Source organism: Coenobita brevimanus, chromosome 78 (genome assembly GCF_032717465.1).
Source record: "Coenobita brevimanus isolate Jiangsu-jjx chromosome 78, ASM3271746v2, whole genome shotgun sequence".
Classification (NCBI taxonomy): domain Eukaryota; kingdom Metazoa; phylum Arthropoda; class Malacostraca; order Decapoda; family Coenobitidae; genus Coenobita; species Coenobita brevimanus.
Window position 1 is genome coordinate 37707043 of NC_137031.1, and position 23992 is coordinate 37731034.

General features: G+C 40.4%; 1 protein-coding gene across 1 annotated transcript in view; it reads left to right on the forward strand.

Moving 5' to 3' along the window:
* Kap-alpha3 (karyopherin alpha3) overlaps window positions 1-23992 on the forward strand; it is a 57439-nt gene that overhangs the window by 5216 nt on the left and 28231 nt on the right. The window contains exons 3-7 of the mRNA XM_080279350.1: window positions 2623-2827; window positions 14600-14760; window positions 15515-15741; window positions 21644-21769; window positions 22326-22460. Of these exons, the coding sequence (XP_080135476.1) occupies window positions 2623-2827; window positions 14600-14760; window positions 15515-15741; window positions 21644-21769; window positions 22326-22460 (854 nt within the window). The remainder of the gene's footprint in view (window positions 1-2622; window positions 2828-14599; window positions 14761-15514; window positions 15742-21643; window positions 21770-22325; window positions 22461-23992) is intronic.

Below are 23992 nucleotides of genomic sequence, written 5' to 3' on the forward strand. Positions count from 1 at the left end.
TGGAAGGTGTGTGCAAGATTTTCACACAAGAAATCTGTGGAGCATGTGAGGTGGTGTATGAGATGAAGAGAAGACGAATGGGGGTGCAAGGAACAGCATGGTGGAATGAAGAGGTGAGGCAAGCAGTGGCACAAAAGAAGAAAGCATATAGTGAGTGGATGGGAGGTAGAGGCTTGGAGGAAGCTGAGAGATGGAGGAGAGAGTTACTGTATATGTAGAGAGGAAGAGAAAGGTGAAAAGATTAGTAAGAGAGAGTAATAAGAGAGTGGATGAGGATCTTGAAAGGAGTGAGTGTAAAGGGGAATGTAAGAAAATGTTTTGGAAGGAGGTAAAGAGAGTTAGACGGGATGATAAAGAAATTAGTAGGGGAGTGAAAGATGAAAGTGGTAGACTGATTGTGGAGAAGGGAGAAAAAGTGAGCAGATGGAGAGAACACTTTAAGGAACTGCTGAACATAGAGAATGAAAGCAATGTGAGTATAAGTGGCTGGGGAATTGCTGGGAGGAGGAGGTGGTGAGAAGGGAGGAAGAGATAAGTATGATGGAAGTTGTGGAAACAGTGAAGATAGTCAAAATGAGGAAAGCTCCAGGAATTGATGGAATGAGTGGTGAATTGCTGAAGCATGGGGTAGAGATAGTAGTAGAATGGATATGGAAGATGTGCAGATTGTTGTGGGTAGAAGATAGAGTCCTGAAGGATTGGAAGTCAGGTATAATTATTCCCCTGTACAAAGGAAAAGGGGGAAAAGAAACTTGTGGTAATCACAGGAGCATTGGTCTTCCTAGCGTAATAAGCAGAGGTTATGGTAGGATACTTATTGACAGAGTTAGAGAAATAAGAGAGGAGTTAGTTGGAGAAGGATGGAGGTTTTAGGAAGGAAAGAGGTTATTTAGATAAGATATTCATCCTTAGGTCATTAGTGGAAAAGTTCTAGAGAAGGGAAAGAAGTTATATGTGACGTTCATGGATTTGAAGAAAGCATGTAACTGAGTGGATAGACAAGGAATGTGGAAAATATTAGGAGTATATGGAGGAAATGGGAAGTTGCTCAATGCTGTGAAAGGTATCTATGAGGATGCTAAGTCTGCAGCATGTATGGATAGTGAAATGAGTGAATTTTGTATGTGAATGTTGGACAGAAACAGGGATGTGTCATGTCTCCATGGTTGTTCAATCTGTATATGGATGGGGTTATAAAAGAGATACAAGGTAGAGCAGTGGATGTTGGAGTGGCCCTAATGAGAGAGGGCAGCACTTGGATACAGGGGCGCACCCAGGGGGGGGGACCCCGGGCCCGGGGCCCCCCCTTAGCTCTCTTGAGTCCTTTAAAAATTTATATATATTTATTTCGATAACAGCAAAACATGACTGGCAAGTACAAACTGGCAAGTACAAACAAAGAGTAACACATGAGCCAGCAGCTCTCTGACTCTAAACCCACATGTGACCTCCCAGTAATTATCGGATTACCTGATCTCACCTCACTACGGGCCCCCCCCCTGGGGGGTGCGCCCCTGCTTGGATACTTCCTGTATTGTTGTTTACAGATAATACTTTATTGTAATATGAAGATGAAGGGGAACTGCAGGGCTTGGTGAATGTGTTTGGGAGGGCATTTAAGAAACAGAGTCTAAAGGTGAATGTAGGGAATAGTAAAGCTATGGTCTTTGAGAGAAATGAAGTCACTGAATATACAGTGAGGTTGGATGATGAGGAAATGGAAAATGTGAGTGCATTTAAGTACAGTACTTGCGTAGTGTGATGAGTAAGCATGGAAGTTTGGAGGATGAAGTGCTTGGAAGGGCACAACAAGGAAGAAAGGTTGCAGGTTCTTTGAAAGCAGTGACAAGAAATAGGGACATGAACATGGAAGTAAGAAAGTCGCTGCATGATAGTGTTGTGATACCAACTCTAACATATGGAAGTGAAGCTTGGACCTTATTGGAAGGACACAAGTCAAGAGTGAGAGCAGTGGAAATTAGTTATTTGAGAGGAGGATGTGGAGCTGTATGGAGAGACAGATTAAGAACTGAAAAGTGAAGGAGCATCATCATGTGGAATTGTATGTGATAGAAGGCTTTAGGAGAAATACATTGAGGTGGTTTGGCCGTGTAGAGAGGATGGAGAACAAAAGACTAACAAGGAGAGTGTATGTGAGTGAGGTGGAGAGGATGAGAGGGAGGCCAAGGATGAGGTGGAGGGATGGAGTGGAGAGGTATATGAGAGAGGGGAGTGTGAGCTGGGGAGAGGGCAGGGAAATGGCCTGGGGCAAAGCGACATGGAGGCGATTTGTTTGTGGCCACCCCTTACAGGATTGAGGCATCTGGCAGTAGATAGATAGATAGAGATTAACGTCCTTGAGGCATTGCAAATGTTGCCGACATTTGGAGGTAACTGTATGCCGTATCAGTTTTGATTAGCTGCCATATTAGACCTTCCTGTGAAATCACTGTTTTGAAGAAAATATTACGAGCATGTAACTAGCATTTACCTAACAGGATATGTAGCACTGGTACTGTGTACTATACAGGGGGCTGTAGAAACAGTGGCTTGGCACATTTTGTGCTTTATTATTTGCCTTAATCATGTCAGTGGTAGTAATTTTTTTTCCCCCTCCCTCAGATGAGGAGGACGGGGATAAGCAACTGACTGCAGACAACCTAGCGCTAATTGTTGCCAATGCTGCGAGTGAAGACCAAGCCATTCAGCTGGCAGCAGTACAAGCAGCACGCAAGCTTCTCTCCTCTGACCGCAACCCCCCTATCGATGACCTCATACAATCTGGCATACTTCCAATCCTTGTCAAGTGTCTTGAAGGCACAGATAAGTAAGTCGAGAGTGGGAACTTTATGATGTAAATGTAGTCAGAGTAGAATTGATGTAAATTTTGTAGCATTTGATGGTTGTGTGATGCAGCATGGCATTTTTGTGATAGATTTTAGTGGGAATTAAATGTGGTATATGAGAACAGTGTATGTAGACCATAAGAGGATTAAGGTTAAAAAGTTGGAAACCTGGAAACATGGATTTTGAAAATATTTTGTGTAACTGTAAATGTGTATAATGGGGAAGATAGCGCCTAGAAAGAGGAATTTATAGAGGTATAGTACATAACTTTTGGACCCTGTAATGCAGATAATGGATAAAGTCTTATAATGTTTGATACGGGAAATAATGAATGTTGACGAGATGCAGCTTGGGTTTATGCTAGGCAAAGGGATCACTGATGCCATATTCCTTGTTTGACAGCTTTAGGAAAAATAATAGGAAAGAAAAGGGAGCTATACTTTTTTTTTTTGAGATGGCCTCTGACAGAGTCCCTAGGGAGGTGGTGATGTAAGGAGTGAGAAAGCTTGAGATTGAGGAGTGGCTGGTTAGAGTGGTTATGGAAGCATCAGTAGCAGATTTCTTAGTTATGAGTTTCAGTTATTTCACACAGTAAGTTATTTGGATTTATTATCACAAGCAGCACTATTTGTTGCATACTTGCACTGTTATTTGGCGATAGCAGTGGTATTTCGATGGCCTTAGGCTAGCGAAAAAGTTAGGTACAGTAACTTGGAGAGTGCAAGGGAGACGATCAGAGGCGTGGGACGTGAGCGAGTGGACAAGCAAAATGGGGTCTTCATAGGTGTGGCACAAAGGAGGCCGCCTGTGCGGATGCTTGAGATGGGGGGTTTGTACATGTAAACACTGGGTAACCATCTGGGTCAAATCTTTGACTGTCAGCTTGCATGAGTCACTGCTTCCTCGTGAGACTCTTGTAATCGGCCGTCATAAATTATTCGTGATCATTTCGCCATCATTATTGCAAAACTGGGTCTAACTTTTAGTTTATCATATCGATTTGTCACATAGCAAACGAGTTTATAATGAGGCTTGACCCTACTGACCACTTTACAGAACAGTTGAGCCCCTCATTCCTTGCAAAAATAGATGCAAACAGGCTACAAATTATAACAGCATGGAGACTGCCATCAACTGCATCCACTCTCTTCTTCTTTGTGTGTGTGTGTGTGTTTACCTAGTTGTATGTACCTCGCTGTTGTATACAGTATTTGAGCTAAGCTCACGTTGTCCCGTCTCCATATCTTAAATTATCCATTCTACTTTGGTAGTTCTTTGCTTGCACCACCTTCTCTTCCAAACTGTTCCAAATGTCTATACTCCTCTTTGGGAAACTAAATTTTTTCACATCAATTAACGCCTTAACTGCGGGGATTTTTGGAATGCACCGTGCACGTCCCGCGAGGATAATCGCACTCCAACTGACTTTTTAAAAATATTTGCCAAAAATCAGTTTTTAGTCCTAGAATATTACAGTTACATAAGCATTTGGCACATACCTTCAGCTTTCTCCTGGGATGTTTGTTGCGCCTTCATCGACTACCATAGGACTTGTGGAGACTTCTGAAGTTAGGTAACGAAGTCTCCCGTTACCCTGTAATATGGTTACCACTGCCTGATATTATCACTACAAACACAATTCTATGAATTTCAAGTAGTTTGGAATCCATATTCCAAAAAAAAAAAAAAACGCTGTGAAAGCAATTTAACTTACGAGCGCATACGAACTCCCCACCCGTGCTCGTTCCCCGATGGTATTCTGAGGCGGAGCTGTCATTTAATATTCATAAACACACTCACACTTTATATTTCTAGTACTTTATTACACTTATTTATATATACAGTATTTATCCATAAGTTTCTTTCAATACTAGTACAGTACCGGTAGTTTATTTTCACTCCAGGCATTCACTTTCTCGTTCAGTAAACTAGTGTAGAAAGTGAAGCTTTCACTTTCACTTTCATTACTCCAAGTATTTATACACGCTAGATCATAGTTTTCACTTTCATTACTCCAAGTATTTTTACTCATATTCTTATATTACTAATTATTTACATTTCTGTTTACATTTTATTTTATTTACATTATTTACATTTCTATTTTATTTACACTATGTTATGCACTGTCACTTGCAGTAACATGTAAAACTATTTTCCACTGTTCAATTATATTTACATTCATTGCTTTCACTTGCTCTTTACACATTATTTACACATTATTTTCATTTCCTTTGGCACTGATTTAGAGTCACCAGAAAGATCGTAGTCACTGTCCATCATTATCATTGATAAATTAGCCAGTTCACGTTCCACAGCAGAGTCACTTAGCCCTTTACCCCTTCCCACATGAGGTTTAGCAGGGGTAGAGGTTACAGGGCCCTTTTCAGGGGGCTAAAAAGTGGTGGAATTGGACAGGCGCGAATCCGACTTGGTTTCACCTTGAAAGACGATAGTAAACTGAATGATGTGGCCTGTGGGCAGGGAAGAGTTGACAATGTCAGCGTGGTGACAGCTGCTAATGTATATGCTATGAAATGATTGGTAGGAAATCTAGACAATACATAATAAATTAGGTAGTTCCAGGTGAATGTAAATATCACTTAGGCTTCTCCCTTCCTTTCTTATAGGTATTTTAATTACGAGAATAGGTCATACAGCATATTTCAAGGGGAAATAAACAGGGATAATTAGCAAACGAGTGAATGTGGGGTGTTGCCAGGTGATAATTAGCCCATTCCAGATGTATGGCAGTATCAGTTACCTTTTCTCTTTCTTTTATGTATTATTTTGTGTAAGAATAGAGCATAGGGCACATTTCAATGGATAAAATGAGTGGAAAAAATCCGTCCAGGATTTGCATAGCGCGGCTGAGGCGGGAGGAGAGGGTAATGGAGGGGAGTCAAGGACAGGGGAAAAATGGCTAAATTGTCAACAGTGGGTGGGAGTACAGATGACATTAGCAGAACTGACTATAGCTGGACACTGGTAATACTGATAGATGATACAAGCCACCACGTGAAAGGCCGGGCAAATTCAAAATAACACAGAATCACAAAAGTGATGCCCCGCTGTTAAGGGGTTAAGCATCTATTTCTCTTCAGAGTATGTTCATGTCCTCTTGTCCTTTCATTATCGTCCACAAACAGATCTTTCCTGTCCACCTTTTCCAGTTTTCTAACATTTTAAAGCATCATGCCCAAATTTCCCCTCTCAGTGGGTTAGAGCGCTCCGCTCTGACCGAAGGGTCGGAGGATCGAATCCACCCAAGGGTCATTGGTAGACATCAGGAAGGGCATCCGGTCATAAAATGCTACACGCTCCAAACCAAAGTCCCCTACCCAGGGGCAACGCCTTAGCCCTTATCCAAAAAAGGGGTACCTGGTGTAAAATTCACTTTATGTCTCTCTCTTCACTCACTTAGCATAGGTAACGCCAGCTTCTTCAGTCTCTCTTTATAAGACAATTCACTCAAACTTGGTAGCATACCTGTCGCCATCCTCTGTACTTTTTCCAGTATTCTTACATGCTTCTTCAAATTCAGTGACCATATCACTGTTTCGTATTCAAATTTCAGTTTTATCATGACACAGTAATCTCTCTCAACATTTCCTCATCCAGATAGGTGAAAGCCACTCTCGTATTGCCCATCAATCTGTGTGCCTCTCCAGTGATCATATATGCTTCACTGATGATAGATTATTGTGTTTGGTCACTCTAGATTTTTCTCTTCCCTTCTTTGCTGATCCTTTCTCTTCCCATTTTATGCTGATAGCAAGGTCTTTTGCCACTTATTCCCATTTCTTCAACATAGTCCCCCCCTCCCCTTTTTTTTTTTTTCTTTTTTCATTAATTCTTTCAGGTCTTCTGGCCACCATCATGGCTTTATCAGTAGGGGTCTCCTGGCCATGATCGTGGCAGCAGTTTTATGAGCAACTTAAAACTGTGGCGGGAAGCTTGTGGATGTTTATCAGCATACAAGCTGCTCCCAAGACACCCCTGTGACCACCAGACAAGTGAAGATCTCAAGATTTTAATTTTCTTGGTCTGGGAAGAGATAATCATAAGACAGTTAATTTAGAGAAGGGATAATCATAAGACAGTTCATTTAGAGAAATAATTTGATTTGACGTATAGTTTTACAGCTCTGCAGGATACATAACACACATATAGTGGTTTATTGATAAATCTCTGGTAAAATGTGGTCACTCGAGAGAAAAATCCCTATTTATTACCACGTAGTGACACCTCCATGGTACTATCACGTGTGTAGCATGACAGCTAAGGTGCGTCAGAGGTGCCAAGCCTGAATTTTTCTTGTAGTATGTATCTCGGTATTTATTTAATTTTCTGGGTATTAGGCAATCCAATTGAGAAAAAATAAACACAGATTTGTGATTTTAGTGTAGTAAGAGTGTTTCTTTATCATCCTGTTTAAAGAAATGCAATTGTTTGTGACCAAACATATATACCAGTATTGTGCACCAGTACAGTACCTGCACCGAGTGTTGCCTTCACTGATGAATGATTTCATTTATGGCTCTTTGTGATTGTTTATTTATGTTTTTTGTATTTCTTTCATTTCCTGGTTATTTTGCCATCATTTTTGAGAAACGGTAGTGCCTGATTTATGTTTTGAGTGTAAACAGGAGGATCTTCGTTTACTGTGATGCCTGGGTATTAGTCTGTTAGACAATCCAACTGAGAAAAAATAAATGTAGATTTATGAATATAGGTTAGTAGGAATGTTTCTCTATCATTTTGTATACAGAAATGCATTTGTTTGTAGCCTGCACTGCATGTTGCCTTCACTAATGATTGAGTTCATTTATTACTCTTCGTGATTTTTTATTTATGTTTCTTGTATTTCTTTCATTTTCTGGTTATTACACTGCCGGTTTTGAGAAATAATTATGCCTAATCAATGTTTCGAGTGTAAACAGGAGGGCTCTTGTTTAGCAAGTGTACCAGTCATGTGATACCTATGACTGTGATGCATGTTTGATGTATGAGGTGCATTCTTTCAATTAGTGCATTTACTGTATTTGGAAGAAAATATTTCAAAACTCGTTTACAAATCAAGTAAGGTACAACATACACACATTAGTGAATTGTTTTTGTGGAAAAATGTGGAAAAATAGTGAAAACTTGTTGCAACAACATCCTGTACATGCCGAAAAACCTACCACCCCCCGAGATGGCAACGCTTGCTGCGCCACCACACACCACTTGCTATAGAACTTCTCATCATTATTACGGCTCTTGTGTGATAATTAGAGTCCTAATAATTTGTAGACAGATGCATGTTAGTTCCTGATACATTGATCTTATATTTATTTCTTAATTTATAAACCTTGATTTGTTTTGTCAAACATGCAATTTCTTATACTATACCCATGGACCTATTTGCGACCTTAAAGGGTTAAACCTCATTTTCCAAGCCTGGCACCAAGTGTACAATTTATCCAAATCTTTTGCAGCTCCTCACAACTGTCTACGTTCTGGATTTGCTTAATAATTTTTGCGTTGTCTGCAAGCATATTCTTAGAACTGCTTAAACCTTCTGGCATATCATTGACAAAATAGAGCCAAAACTGAACCATGTGGTACTCCATTAGTCACACTCTTCCATTAAGTATGCATGTTTCTTATAATTGTTCTCATTTGTCTTAATACTAAATAATTTTCCATCCATTTTAACAACTTCCCATCCACTTCTTTAGTAGTTGTTAATTTTCATAGCAATCTTTTCTGCGTCACCCTATCAACTGCCTTCCTCCAATCCAGATAGACCAGATTTACCCAGCCTTTTCTTTCCTGCATGATATCCACCACACTGCTGTAAAAACCCAGGAGGTTTGTGAAGCATAATGAGCCATCCCTGAACACAAACTGCTTTGATATTATCATCTCATTTTCTTCTAGGAATGTAATCCATCATTTTCTGATAATTTTTCACACACTTTGCATACAGTGCTGGTGAGGAATTCCTGTCCATAATGAAGTGGGACTTCTTTATCACCTCCTTTATAAATTAGCACTATATTTGCTCTTTTCCAGTGTATTGGCAACTTCTATGTTTAGTGAATGTTTAATAATGTCATTTAGTGAATGTTTAATGGTATCATATTGATTGCATCAGTTGATCTACACATTCTTTTAATATCCATCAAGCAATGCCATCCGGCCCAATTGCCTTTCTCATACGGTATCTAGCCTAATTCCTTCATCAATTGTAACATTTCATTTCTATCAACTGCCATCCCTGCTAACTCCTGGGCCCTTTCTTCTTCAGCTGATCCCATATATTCACCTTCATTAAAAAATATGAGTGTAGCCTGTTGTTCATTATCTCACTCATATCCTCACTTAAGTCATATATCACCTCCCCCTCACTCAATCTCACTATGGTATCCTTACTTTCATTGTGCCATTTATATATTTGTTGAACAATTTCGGTTCCTTCTGCTACGCTTCTTATGGGGCATCACTGGATTAGATGATGAATGAATGAATGAACTTAATTTTAGTCACTATAGCCTTCTCATATTTTGTTTCTTCTTCTCTTTGTGCCTCTGAATGGCCATTTCTTGCCTCTTTGTATTTATTCCATGCTTTCTGACCATGATTTCATTGTACCCTATTCCATGCCATATTTCTTCTTTCTTGTGCCTTCCAACATCTGTAAATAAACCATTGCTTTTTCCATTTTACTTGAATAGCAAATATTGGGACATGGCTACTGATACCCTCTTCTTATATATTCATCATAATTCCATATTTCTCATGGATATTTTCCATCATTGCCTTTTTGTTTCAGTCTGCATTACCAAAATAGACATCATAGGGAGACAAAGTCTGCTTTTCCATAGTTTGCCAGGATTCTGGGGGCTTGAATGATGAACAAATGGAAACATGGCCCATTGGATTGGGCAAACTTGGGCTGTCAGGATGTTGCTACTTCTCACCCTGACCTAGGGTGGGAAGGGAGGGCTGGATGATGATGATGATGATTGTCTATCCTGCGTGTGTGTGTGTGTGTGTGTGTGTATGTATTTACCTATTTGTAGTATACAGGAATTGAGCAATGCTCGTGTTGTCCTGTCTCCATATCCACATTTATCAAGTCTACCTTTACACACATGAATGTTTTTCTCATGCACCACCTCTTTGTCTAAGTCGTTCCAAATATTTAAGAATATACCTAATTGTGATATACACGGAATGTACTATGCTCGTGGGTTTCCGTCGCTGTTTCTCAATAAGTCGAATTAAACTTTAAACTCGTTTAAGTTTTTAGACTGGACGATCTCTTTGTCCAGGCTATTCCATAAGTTTATACTTCTGTAAGGAAAGCTATATTTCTTGATATCCTTCAAGCAGCTTGACTTTTTCAATTTCATTCCATGTCCTCTTGTTGCTATCTTATCCCATACAAACAGATCTTTTTTGTCAATTTTATCTACTCCCACCATGGTCCTGAACACCGCAATCATGTCTCCCCTCTTTCTCCTTTCCTCTAACGAAGGCAAATCCAGTTTTTCCAGCCTCTCTCTGTATGAAAGGTCTGTCAGACTGGGGACCATCTTGGTTGCTGTTCTTTGTATTCTCTCAATCTTGTTTATATCTTTCTTTTTGTGTGGGGACCACACTACCGCTGCATATTCTAACCTGGGGCGGATCATGGCCACTATCAATTTTTTCATCATTTCCTCATCCATATAATGAAATGCTACTCTTATGTTAGTCAAGAGCTTATAAGTCTCTCCAGCTATCTTGTTAATGTGCTTTTCTGGTGACAAACTATCTTGGACCAGCACTCCCAAATCTTTCTCTTCTCTCCTTTTTGTGATTAATTCATTACCCAAAAAATAATTCAGTGATGGTCTCCTGGTACTTTTACCCATTTCCAATATTTTACATTTCTTTACATTAAATTTCATTTCCCACGTCCGGCTCCAATTGTGTATCCTATCCAAATCCTCCTGCAGTATTTTACAATCCTCCTCAACCTCTATCTTCCTCAAGATCTTTACATCATCAGCAAACAGACTCGCATAACTGTTCACTCCATCTACCATATCATTTACGTAAATCAGGAACATTACTGGCGCCAACACTGAGCCTTGAGGGACTCCACTTGTTACTTCCCTCCATCCAGACATCTTTTCCTTTATTACTGTCCTCATTTGTCTGTCTCTCAAAAAGTCTCTCATCCATTCCAGAAGTTTCCCCTTTAGTCCTCCTATATATTCTAGTTTCCACATTAGTCTCTTATGAGGTACCTTGTCAAAGGCCTTCTCTAAGTCTAAGTACACACAATCCACCCAACCATCTCTCTCCTGTACTACATCAATCGCTCTTGAGTAAAAGCTCAACAAGTTTGAAACACATGACCTTCCACTTCTGAATCCAAACTGACATTCAGCCAAAATATTCATCTCTTCCAGATATTTTATCCATCTGTCTTTCAGGATTCTCTCACACAATTTTGCGACCATGCTGGTTAGAGACACTGGTCTATAATTCAGGGGTTCTTCCCTGTTTCCTCCCTTGTAAATTGGTACCACATTTGCCCTCTTCCATTCTTTTGGCACTGTCCCCTCTTCCAGTGAGCATACAATTAAGCTGTGAATTTTATCCGCCAGTTGTTCTCTGCATTCCTTCAGTACCCAATTAGAAATTCCATCAGGTCCTGGGGCTTTCCTTACATCTTGAGTTTCCAGTAATTTATACACTTCCTGCACCTCCACTTTTATATCTTTCATCACCGGAACATTTCTAATCACTCCCTCCCCTTCCACAAGCTCCATTTCTTTAGTGAAAACTGACTGGAAACGTTTGTTCATTATTTCTGCTTGCATTGCCGCATCCTTAAAGACCTCTCCATCTACTTTCAGCTTGGTGATTCCTTCCTTTTGTTTCAGTTTGCCATTAACAAATCTATAAAACAGTTTGGGTTCATCCTTGCATTTGTCAATTATACCTTTTTCAAAATTCCTTTCTTCTTCCCTACGTATTCTTGTGTATTCGTTTCTTGTTCTTTTATATTCTTCCTTTGTTCTGTCGTTACCTCTCTTTCTGCAATTGTTCCACGCCTTATCTCTCTCTTTTTTGGCTGTCATACACCTTCTATTAAACCACTCCTTTTTCCTGTTTTCATTCCCTCTTACTCTTGGTACAAATTTTTCCACTCCCAAATTATAGAGGTCTAGAAAGATATCCCACTTCCTCTGTATCTCTCTTGTTTCTCTGAATTTTCTCCAATCCGCATTTTCAAAAAAGTTTCTCAATCCTGTAAAATTTGCTTTGCCAAAGTTGTATCTTCCCTGTCTATGAAGCTCGTCTCTTGGCTCGACGTTTCCTATTAACATCTGGAACTCAATGACCACGTGATCACTTTTTCCCAAAGGACAGAGATATTCCAATGATTCTATTACATCGGGTTCTTTGGTGAACAGTAAATCTAACCTTGCTGGTGTGTCCTCACCTCGAAACCGTGTCTCTTCTTTGACCCACTGCGTCATCACATTATTCATTATTATATTTAATAACATAGTACCCCACTAATCCTCGCCGCTTCCCGAGTACCATTCCTCCCAGTTCACCTCTTTACAATTAAAGTCACCCACCAAAATTATATTATTGCTTTTCTCAATTATTTTTTGCAAGTAGCTAGCCATATCTGACAACATCTCATGGTATTCGTCATCCTTCCATGCTCTCGTCTTTGGGGGAACATACACTACCGCCATATCTCGCTTAACATTCTCTCCAGTTTCTAATTTCTTATATATCACTTCAGCCCTGCCTTCTCCCATTTCCACAGTATCTACATTTATGTTGTTCTTCACTGCTATCATCACTCCTCCCTTTTTTTCTTTTCTCTTTTCTCCACAGTTTGTATTTACCATCTCCCAAATGAACATCAGTATCTTCTCTTAATTTGGTCTCTACAAAGCACATGACATCAGGTTCATGTTCTCTCAAGAAATCATTAATTTTGATCCTTGTCGATATGAAACCATCAACATTATATCACCTTCAAATTATTTTTGACATTGTTAATACCCTCTTCTCTCCTACTCTCTGTCCGTACCACTTCCTCAACTTCTGATCTTTCACAACCATCTCCCATAGTTTCCTTCACTTCTATTTCCTTAAATACCATTTCCTTACTTTCATATCCAATACTCTCCAAAAAAAAGTATTACGTTCTTCCTCTGTCCTCTTATCATTTTTTCCTTTACTTCTTCCTTTAATGATTTTAAAACTTCTCTTTCTTCTTCATTCAGATCTTTTCTTATTATAATATTTTCCATCCCTGCCTCTTTGCTTAATTTCCAGGTCACTTTAAGTATCTCATTTATTACACTTTCTGATGTAAACTTGACTCTCATTGGTCTTGTTTCCCCTTTCTTATAAGGCCCTATCCTCCTTACTTCCTCAATTTCTTTTACCCACTTGTCTCCTTCGGGGTCAATCTTGCCTAATATTTCTCTCACCATGTTCGTGTCTCTCTCGAGTCTTGCGAACATAACCTTTTCTTCCTCTTCCCTGTTTCCAAATACTACCACACATCTGTTCCTTTCTACAGTTTCTCTCACTATTTTCTCTTTTTTCTTCAGTATTTTCACTACATTTTCTTCCATTTCTTTCTTGTTCATTTCCCTTTCTTCCTGGATGATCTCTCTTAAGCTGACCACTTCTTTCTGTTCTTCTTCTATGTGTGCCCACTTTGCCTTGTGTTCTTCTAATACATTACTCACCTTCTCCGTTTTATTAGTACTCTCTTCAAGTTTCCTCCTCAGTTCAACATTTTCCCTCTTCAAATTCTTAATCTCTTCATTGGCTGTTTCGTTGGACTGGATTAGACTCTGTATGGTGGTTTCCGTATTTCCTGACATCCTTTATCACTAGATTCTCTACTTTTTTTTCGAGTTCACTAATCCTCATAATTAATGTTTTCACCAGGTCCATGACATTAGTATTAGCATCAAATCCTTGAAATTCCATTCCCTCATTGTTTACATTTTCGGCCATGTTTAACGTACCGGTAAAGTACCTAAACAGCTGTTACCGAATAAGCCACAAACATTCATGTATACTATTGCCAACAAATCTTTACATTTTTGGTAGTCTACCAACTTTCATTATTTTAAATTTAAAGAAAGACCCTAGGAGACAGGACAGACAAAATTCCTGAAACTACTCAAGGTTAGGAGCGATGCCCGGGACGTCCTCTCTCTCCGGCTGTTCGTGTGTGTGTGTGTGTGTGTGTGTGTGTGTGTGTTGATATTGCTGTCACATACAAGTATTTATTGTAACACCATTCATTGCTGCAGCCCAATGGGAAGCATCTGTGAACTTTTGGTTGTGATTTTTTTATTTTTTTTTTTTAATGCGAGGAAGAAGGAACCAAAGGCCAAGAGCCCGCAGGAACAGTTCCCTCCAAGAGAAAAACAAAATACAATAGAGAGGCAAATTCAAGATCCGATCATTTTGAGATGCCTGGACACACTGCGTTTGAAAGACTGGAGATCATAGGCAGCAGGAAATACAGACAGAGGGAGACAGTTCCAGAGCTGACCTGTTGCATAAATGAAAGACTGGGAGTAACGGTTTACTCTTGCATTAGAGAGTTGGACTGAAAAGGGATGAGAGTTTGCTGCCAGACGGTAGATAGTACCAGGGTCTTAGGAACTCAGCTTTTAGGACTTTCTAATATGCTAAGTTTCCTCTTCTTTCTTTGCAGCCCGTCCCTGCAGTTTGAGGCAGCGTGGGCCCTAACGAACATCGCATCAGGCACTTCCAGACAGACTCAGGCAGTGGTCCATGCGGGGGCTGTCCCACTCTTCCTGAAGCTTCTTCATTCGGCCAGTCAAAATGTCTGTGAACAAGCAGTCTGGGCATTAGGTTAGAGGAAGTACCAGTATTGTTTTTGCCATAGCAATCTAACCTTTTCAGTCCAGCGACATAAACCCCTGCCAGGCTGATTCTTTGTAAGGTAGTTTACTTCCTCTGAGTCATTTTATAACCAGTGTAAATTGTACTTCATATGAGGCTTACAGCCTAACCTGTGCAGACCTTCATTATGCCTTAATTGAGGTCTGCAGTTCAGCAAAGATTAAGTTATGGCTTGAATGTGTATGGTTCAGTTACATCCTATGTCAGGTGTGTGCAATCCTTCCACAAGTGTTCATTTGTGGTATACATAAAGTTATAATTACCTGTACTTCCAGATCTTTTACTATTATATTATTAATTTTGCATGCTGGGTTCATTGCCTATATGAAAAAAGATCCTTGTTTCTTTTAATGTAGCTAGTAGTGTGTTAAACATCTGGTTTAGTCATATTATTATTAATAGGAGAATTTGCCATAACATTAGTTACCATATATTTGTAGTCTGAAGTAAACTTGGTTGATTGGCTGTTGTTTCTGGGGCAGGAGTGGAGGCTAACTCCACAACGAGAATCCGATATAGCTGTTAGGCATGTTGAAAAGGAATTACTCTACTGGTGTTAGGTTGGGATGTTTCATGTGGGAAATTAATGTGTTTGACTTTCAAGTACCTGTGAAGATATTATTATTTTTATTATTTTATTAATATATTTTTTTTACAGCAGTAGTATACAAAGGTTATTTGCCATTAACATATTAACCACCAGGTAACATCATTGGTGATGGACCACAGCTGAGGGACTATGTTATCTCACTGGGTGTGGTTCAGCCACTGCTCAATTTCATCAACCCAGACATCCCTATTGGCTTCCTGCGCAATGTGACTTGGGTAGTGGTCAACCTCTGCCGCAACAAGGAGCCTCCCCCACCACAGCCGACTATTAAGGAGATCCTACCAGCTCTCAATATACTTATCAACCACCAGGACACTTCAGTAGGTTCTCTCTCTCTCTCTCTCTTTCCCTTTCATCCCAAGCTGTCTTCAGTGCTTTCATATTCTGTCTCTCTTTTGCATGCTGTGAATGCCTGTTAAACCTTGTTATGGTGGCATTATGACTTGTGCTGCCTTCACTGAGTTTTCACATAATACTGTATTGATTGTTCTGCCCACATATGACTATACAGTACTGGATGACAAGCCAGATGATTTCCTGCATGTTTGTGAGCATGGAAGTGAAAAAGTTACTACATGCCAGTATTGTGATACCAACTCTAACGTATGGAAGTGAAGCTTGGACGTTGTTGGAAGGACACAAGTGAAGAGTGAGAGCAGTGGAAATGAGTTATTTAAGAGGAGCCTGTGGAGTCACATGGAGAGACAGGCTGACGAATGCGGATATAAAGGAGCGTTGTGGTGTTGATGTGGATGTGATAGGAAGCGTTATGAGGAACACACTGAGGTGGTTTGGCCATGTGGAGAGGATGGAGGGTGAAAGACTGACGAAGAGAGTGTATGTGAGTGAGGTGGAGGGGGGAAGAGGGAGGGGGAGGCCGAGGATGAGATGGAGGGATGGGGTGGAGAGGTATATGAGAGAGGGGGGTGTGAGTTGGGAGCAGGGCAGTGAAATGGCGGGGGACAGGGCGACTTGGAGGCGATTTGTTTTTGGCCACCCCAAACGGGATTGAGGCGTCTGGCAATAGATAGATAGATAGATAGACTGTAAATCATTTCCTGTGCTGGATGGTAACCATAGAACCAAGGTGGGTGCCTGTTGGCTTAGTGGGATAAGGTACTCCATCTGGACATCGCCAATAGGGGTGCAGATCCTTGGGATAGTTGGAATTTATTGCTCATGCAATACCAGTCAGGGGAGGAAGCCCTTTGATAGTCCCTAAGGAGGTGATAAAGTGGGCAGTGATATAGCCTGGAATTGAGGAGTGGCAGGTTAGAGTGGTTATGGCTGTGTATGTAGGTGCTTGCAGCCAAGTGAGAGTGAATGGAGATTTGTGAGGTTAGTTTTCCATGATTGTTGGTGTGCATCAGGGGTCAGTCTTGAGCCCCATATTGTTTGTCATGGTGCTTTAAACAGTCATGTGACTTCAGAAATGAACTCCCATGGGAGATAGTCCGTGCTGATGACTCAGTGTTCATTGCAGAGAATGAAAGGGAGGCAGAGGAAAGATTTAGGAAGTGAGATGGAATGGGACACAAGGGTTTGAGAGCAAACAAGGATAAAACAAAAGTGATATACCTGGTATCTAGGCTTGGTGGCAGTGTTGTCAGAGCAGAGGGTGTGGTCATGTACAGTTTGCCACAATGGTGTGGGAAGCATTTCCAGCCTGTGCTTGTGATAAGTGGGTGCATAAGAAATGTAGTGGCAGTAGATAGGCTGTGAAATAATGCTGATTTTGTGTGTGTGGTGTGTTGGATAAAGCATGTAGAGATTGAGAAGCATGAAAGGATTAGTCTTATTGGAGAGTCTCTTCAGTGTGTGGAGGAATTTTGGTATCTGGAGGGCATGTTTTGTGCTAGAGGTATGGCTGGAGCTAGGATAAGAAGTGGCTGGAGGAAGTTCAGAGTTGTTGCCCCTTCTAACACTGAGAGGGCTCTCCCTCCATGCTAAGGGACCTTTGTACAAGGCATTGTCTAGGAGTGTAATGCTGTATGGTAGTGATACCATGGCATTAAAGGAAGAGGATATTTGTAGACACAAACATGCAGAAATGACATTGATTAGCCATTTGAGATTCCGATGACGTGTTTTCATGTCATTTCAAATCTAACGTCAGAGATTCCGATGACGTGTTTATGTGTCATTTTAAGATACTTTTGTAAAATATTCACCATAAGTCGCGGTTACGTGTCAACAAAGAGACTCGAGCGTGACGTCACGGAATGCTTGCTCTTTGCGTGGTGGGTTCTATGCAGCTGGTATGACTCATGACTTTGTCTCTTTATAACTTTATTCTTGATAGTATTTTTAATGGGAAGATACTGTATAAAATTTTTGTTTTTTACCTAACTTCATATGGTTATTATGATTGTTTTTTTTTCTTCTTTTTTGAACTTGATAAAGTACATATATTCAGCTTTAAAATAACACCAAAACCAGCATTCTATAATGAAAAATGTAGTTACACAGACCGATTAAAAAAAAACAATTACTAAGCATAAATGCAGCCAAGAATCATACAAAATTGTACATCTTTTTTCTTTCACTCATCCACACAGTAACATTCGTAAATAGCCATAAACTATATATTATTGAAATGGTAATTTATTGTATTTTTGCATAGTTTAAATTATATAGTATATGGTATATATCAATTTTTTTTTTTTTTTTTTTTCCCCCCGTCAAATACAGCACAGTCTTCATACATGCTGTAGGGGGTTAGGTTCTAGGAGCCCCATATTTTTCGTTAGATATATAGGGGGGCTCTGACCATCCACTCACTCGATGTAGTGCTGCTGTCAGGTGTCTGCCCTTTCCTCTCCATCCTTCTTTCCTTCCATCCTCTTCTGTCTTCCTTTCCTTCATTATTTCCTTGTTCCTCTGTCTACGGGTAACTTTACACTCCCTCTTCTGTCTTTCCTTCATTCTTTCCTCTTCCATCTGTCTGTGGGTGACTCTACACTGAGTGACAAGCCAAATGGTTTTATGTACACCGGGAAACCATTTACTACGCTGGGTGGTAACCATATAACCAGATTTGGGTGCCTGGTGGTTTAGTGGGTAATTATTGCTCTCCAGTTGGATTGAGCCGGTGAAGGTTTATATCCAAGGGGTGGTTGGGGTTGATTGCTCATGTAATGCCGCTCAGAGATGAGTGAGGCTGGCCACTCTTATCTTAAACGTCGAGACCAACTGCCTGGCCCTGGGCTCCTACGCTCATCATGGGGCAGTGTAGGTTTGGATGATTGATGGATATATTTAATGATAGGTTATCACAAATATGTCTGCCGTAAGACACCCAAGACGTGTATTTACATATGATCTCGCCGACTTGACACATCAGTTCATTCTAACCTAACCAAACTGACTAGTTTTGCCCCCTCATAATCCTCACAAAAATTTTAATCACCAAGGATTGCCACTAAGCCTCTTGACAGTCCTCATTACCAATCAAGCAAAAACTTTTGACCAAATCAACACGTGAATACTGTAATGGCCGCCCAGCATCATGCATGTTTCACCAAAAATCACTTTCAGTGCTCATTTAAAAAAAAAAAAAAGTGTGAAACTATTTATGAAAGTCATTGGTCATCAGCTATCAAGGGGGGGGGGGGAAGAAGAAGAAGAAGGTAATCCCTGTAATAACCTGACACCCAATCCTGGACACCCCAATTTCCGGACATTTTGAGCCCGGAAAAAAATAAAATAAAAATCCAACATTTTTTTCAACCCTACTTCAACTTGGCGCACAACGCCGAACGGCTGTGTTTTCACGCATAATCACATATTAGGGCTGCCCCCTGCTTCCTCCCCTCCCCATTTACCGTCTAACAACTGTCCTGACTAGACGCTCATTGCAATGGCTGCCACACGTGCGCATTTTTGTGAATAAACTGCAATACCTCGCCACTAGACCACATGGGAATTTACAGTGTTGTGCATTGCTAAGAAATTTGAATTCAGAGTGCAAAGGATTAAGTGCAGAGTGCAAACTGGCATGTTGCAACGGACGTGGCACAAGTAAGAACAGAATATGCAGTGTTAAACAGTTATAATTCACAGTCCAAAGGATTAAGTGCAGCACAACACTGGATTACTGCACATGCTTCAAGAGCATTTTCACCACTGCCAGAGCCTTAGAGGAGGCGGGTTAATCTTCGTAACGGCCATGGACATGTAAGTACCCTGTACAGTGCTAAATATTTTCCATACTCACTTCTAATTCCTCATTTTCTGGTTCCTTTTCATTTATTTCGTGTTTTCTGTCCCGTACTTGTGTGAATAGGGTCAAAAATAGGTGTTGTGCATGTCCGGTAAGGAGTTATGTAGATGGTTTTCTGAGTTAGGCTGGGTTAGGGTCCATAAGTACCTGTCCGGGAGGGATTTTCCCAGTTCCCGGACATACCCAATTTCCGGACATGCCTTTGGCTCTATTACATCGGTTATTGGAGGGATTACTGTGTAATGAAGTTGTCAGCATGGAGTGATTGCATACTTCTCACTTCTCAGATACACACAAATGCAGTAATTGTGAATAATAAACAAGTCATCCAAGAAGTATGATTTATATGACAGTATACACTAATTCACAAGATCTGAACTCATGTAATTATCTTACCTAACCATTTACGTCAACATGTAGTGTCTTCAAATACCGTAAGAGCCAAATTTTCCTGACCAAAGACTGTCACTTCGTAACAAAGGTCAGGCACAAAGCTTCCCCCCCCCACACACACACACACACACTTATTTCACCAAAGGCAAAAATATGAATTTTACTGCACATTCATCATTAACTCCCCCCCCCCCCAGACAAAGAAACTATCCACGGCATAAACACACCCGACTCATTTTATCTGTCTGATCGTTTGCATTTAAGCTCCCACACCAACTGCCACTTCGTCCATCAGTTTTACATATTCCTTTGGAATAAATGCTTTTCTTGTGTTCATAGCACTTTCAGGGTGCTTAGGCATAACTAGAGTTAGTTTGGAACAATGTGCTCAGAGTTCTGAGAGGAAATGAGGAGCAAGGAAATTAGCAAATCAACACTTCTCATCACAGTGACGATCCACACAACACTGAGGCACGCAGTGGCAGATGTATAGGACATGGGTCACGTGGGTCAGGTCGAGTCGAGGAAGTTAATCAGCGACCAATGAAAGCATAACACAAGTTGTACACAAACACAGTCATCTGAAAATCCAGTACAGCACCTAAATGCACCTACTTCCCACACAGTTTCTCTCATGCAGTTGAGTGAAATTACTGTGCCATTAAGTAATTATGGGAGAAATTAAATGCCCGTGTTATTGTAAGATCGTTGTTTCTTTTTGTCTTAAATCGCCGCTCTACTGTATTTTTTTTTCGGTAAGGTATAAAATTTTCGGTTTTCGTCTAACTCCAACTCATCATTTTGACTTTTTTATTTTCTTTGTTTTCCATTTTTGAACACACTACAATAAAGTACAACTATTCAGTTTTATAATGACACCAAAACCAACATTCTATCATGAAAAAGTGTATCTACACAGAGCGATCAAAGAAAAATATCGTGGTGCGAAGATATGGGTCAGTGCAATAGCGGCAGACTCTAGCACAGACATAGTCTGCCCGGCCCAGAAACGTGATAGGGTTGAATGTATAGTGGGTCTTTGAATACGAGGCTTGGGTTGGACAAGGATTGCAATTGAAAAGTTGAGAAAAAGAATGGGACATGGTTGTATTAGTGCTGTGATGAGGAGGGGTAGATTGAGATGGCTTTTGCATGTTAGGAGGATGGAAGATGACAGTTTTGTGTGGAAGGTGAGAGATGTGAATGTCGATGGTAGGGAAATGAGAGGCAGACCAAAAAATACTTGGGATGAGGTCATAGTATGTGACTCAGGGTTAAGGGACTGAATAGGGAGGCTGCTAAAGGCCAGGTAGCATGGAGAGCCACTGATGGGTGACCAAGGCCAATGCTTGCAAGCATGCTGGAGTCTTTATAAACAATACTGTACAAGGAAACTGATGTACTGAAATTAAAATACCCATTTGCTGAGTGTGCACACCAGTGCAGAAGATCAATCCTGGGGCCATAAAATCATGCCTTTTGATGTTTGCTAGACCACTTCTTTTCCAGATTGTTCTGCAATATAGCTGTCATCCCTTTTGATTCCCAAAATACAGTACTGTACTTTAAGTATCACTGATGTATGCAGTTTTCAATCTTATTTGCAGATTTTGGTGGACACAGTTTGGGCGTTGAGCTATTTGACAGATGGAGGCAATACAAACATACAGTTGGTAATAGACAGTGGTGTGGTACCAAAACTTATCCCACTCCTCTCACATAAAGAGGTCAAGGTGAGTAACCAGACTTTGTCTTTATGACACCAGTGTCCTGTCTTTAATTAATGTATCAGTTATTACCTTACATAATAGAAGGTGGATGGCCTGTGCCATTTTGTCCATACAATGGAGAAGACAGTTTCAAAGGCATTAATCTCAAGCTTTACTGTGCTCCATGATGTATGGGCCTCCAGAGGGCTAGTAAAGGTTTGTCTGTTGCCAAATGAAAGTGGATGAAAGTCTGATCCATTACTCTGGGTCTTTTGTTGACAGTTCATATACTGTTTATCATTTTTTTCTGGACCTGTGTCCCCCATTTATTAACAAGAAATAGGGTTAAAAAATAGGAGGCTTTGGAGAGAGAAGACTGAAAATGGGGCCTGAGCCACTTTGGAAAAGTGTAAGAGGGACACCTAGATACATAGTAATAGGGTATCACTCTAACAGAAATGGCAGCATCAAGGTGCTCACTGTGGGACCAGAGTGAATGCTTTGAACCATGTTTGAAGTATTGCTTAGCTGAAATAGGATGCAGGTTAAGCTTCTAATGATGTATTTGACAACTGTGCAGGTCCAGACAGCAGCACTGAGGGCTGTAGGGAACATTGTTACTGGGACTGATGACCAGACGCAGGTGGTGCTTAACTGTGGTGCACTGTACCACTTCCCTCTCCTCCTCAATCATGTCAAAGAGAAGATCAACAAGGTCTGTGGAATGTATCATTGTAGGATGTATGTGTTTCACGTATGATCCTTATTATTAAAACCAGTGTGAAACCCAGCTAAGATGAATGACATTAAAATTTTTTTAGTTCAGGAGCTAGAAATTAAGGTTGATGTAACAGGTTTGGTTAAATTTTTCTTTGATCATCTGTACTATTTTTTCATTGATAAAAATATCTTTTCATCATTGATAAAAATGCCTTTTCATCATTTTAATTCTTGTTTGGACACTGGTACAAGTTAGTTGTGAGATTGCAACTTATTTTTCTCATTTAAGGTTTATATTATATGCTTTGTTTTTGTTAAAATCTAGCTTTATAATTTGAAACATTAACATGAAAACTACAACTGATTATAATTCTCTAAAGTATATTTTGATATGAGAATTTTAGGGTAGATGAGAAAGAACAGAGGAATTAGTTGGAGAAGAACAGGGAGGCTTTAGGAAGGGAAAAGGTTGTGTAGATCAGATATTCATTCTCAGATCTTTAGTGGAAAAGTTTCTAGAGAAGGGAAAGAAGTTGTATGCGGCTTTCATGGATTTGGAGAAAGCATATGACAGGGTGGATAGACTAGGATTGTGGAAAGTGTTAAGAATATATGGAGTAGATGGGAAGTTGTTGAATGCTGTGAAGAGTATGTACGATGGTGCGAAGGCTGCAGTGCGTGTGGATGGTGAACTGCGTGAATTTTTCTCTTTGAAAGTTGGGTTGAAACAGGGATGTGTCATGTCTCCATGGTTGTTCAATCTGTACATGGATGGGGTAATAAAAGAGGTACAAGGTAGGGTAGTGGATGTTACAAGGTAGGGTAGTGGATGTTGGAGTGGCCCTGGTGAGAGAGGATAGTGTTTGGAAACTCCCTGTGCTGTTGTTTGCAGATGATACTGTGTTGTTGAGTGAAGACGAAGGGGAGCTGCAAGGCTTGGTGGATGAGTTTGGGAGAGTGTGTAAGAAACGGAATCTAAAGGTGAATGTAGGGAAGAGTAAAGTGATGGTCTTTGAGAGAGGTGAAGTCAATGAATGTACAGCGAGGTTGGATGGTGAGGAATTGGAAAATGTGAGTACGTTTAAGTACTTGGGTAGTGTGATGAGTAAGGATGGAGGTTTGGAGGGTGAAGTGCTTGAAAGGGTACAGCAGGGAAGAAAGGTTGCTGGTTCTTTGAAAGCAGGGATAAGAAACAGGGAAGTGAGCATGGAAGTGAAAAAGTTACTACATGACAGTATTGTGATACCAACTCTAACGTATGGAAGTGAAGCTTGGACGTTGTTGGAAGGACACAAGTGAAGAGTGAGAGCAGTGGAAATGAGTTATTTAAGAGGAGCCTGTGGAGTCACATGGAGAGACAGGCTGACGAATGAGGATATAAAGGAGCGTTGTGGTGTTGATGTGGATGTGATAGGAAGCGTTATGAGGAACATACTGAGGTGGTTTGGCCATGTGGAGAGGATGGAGGGTGAAAGACTGACGAAGAGAGTGTATGTGAGTGAGGTGGAGGGGGAAAGAGGGAGAGGG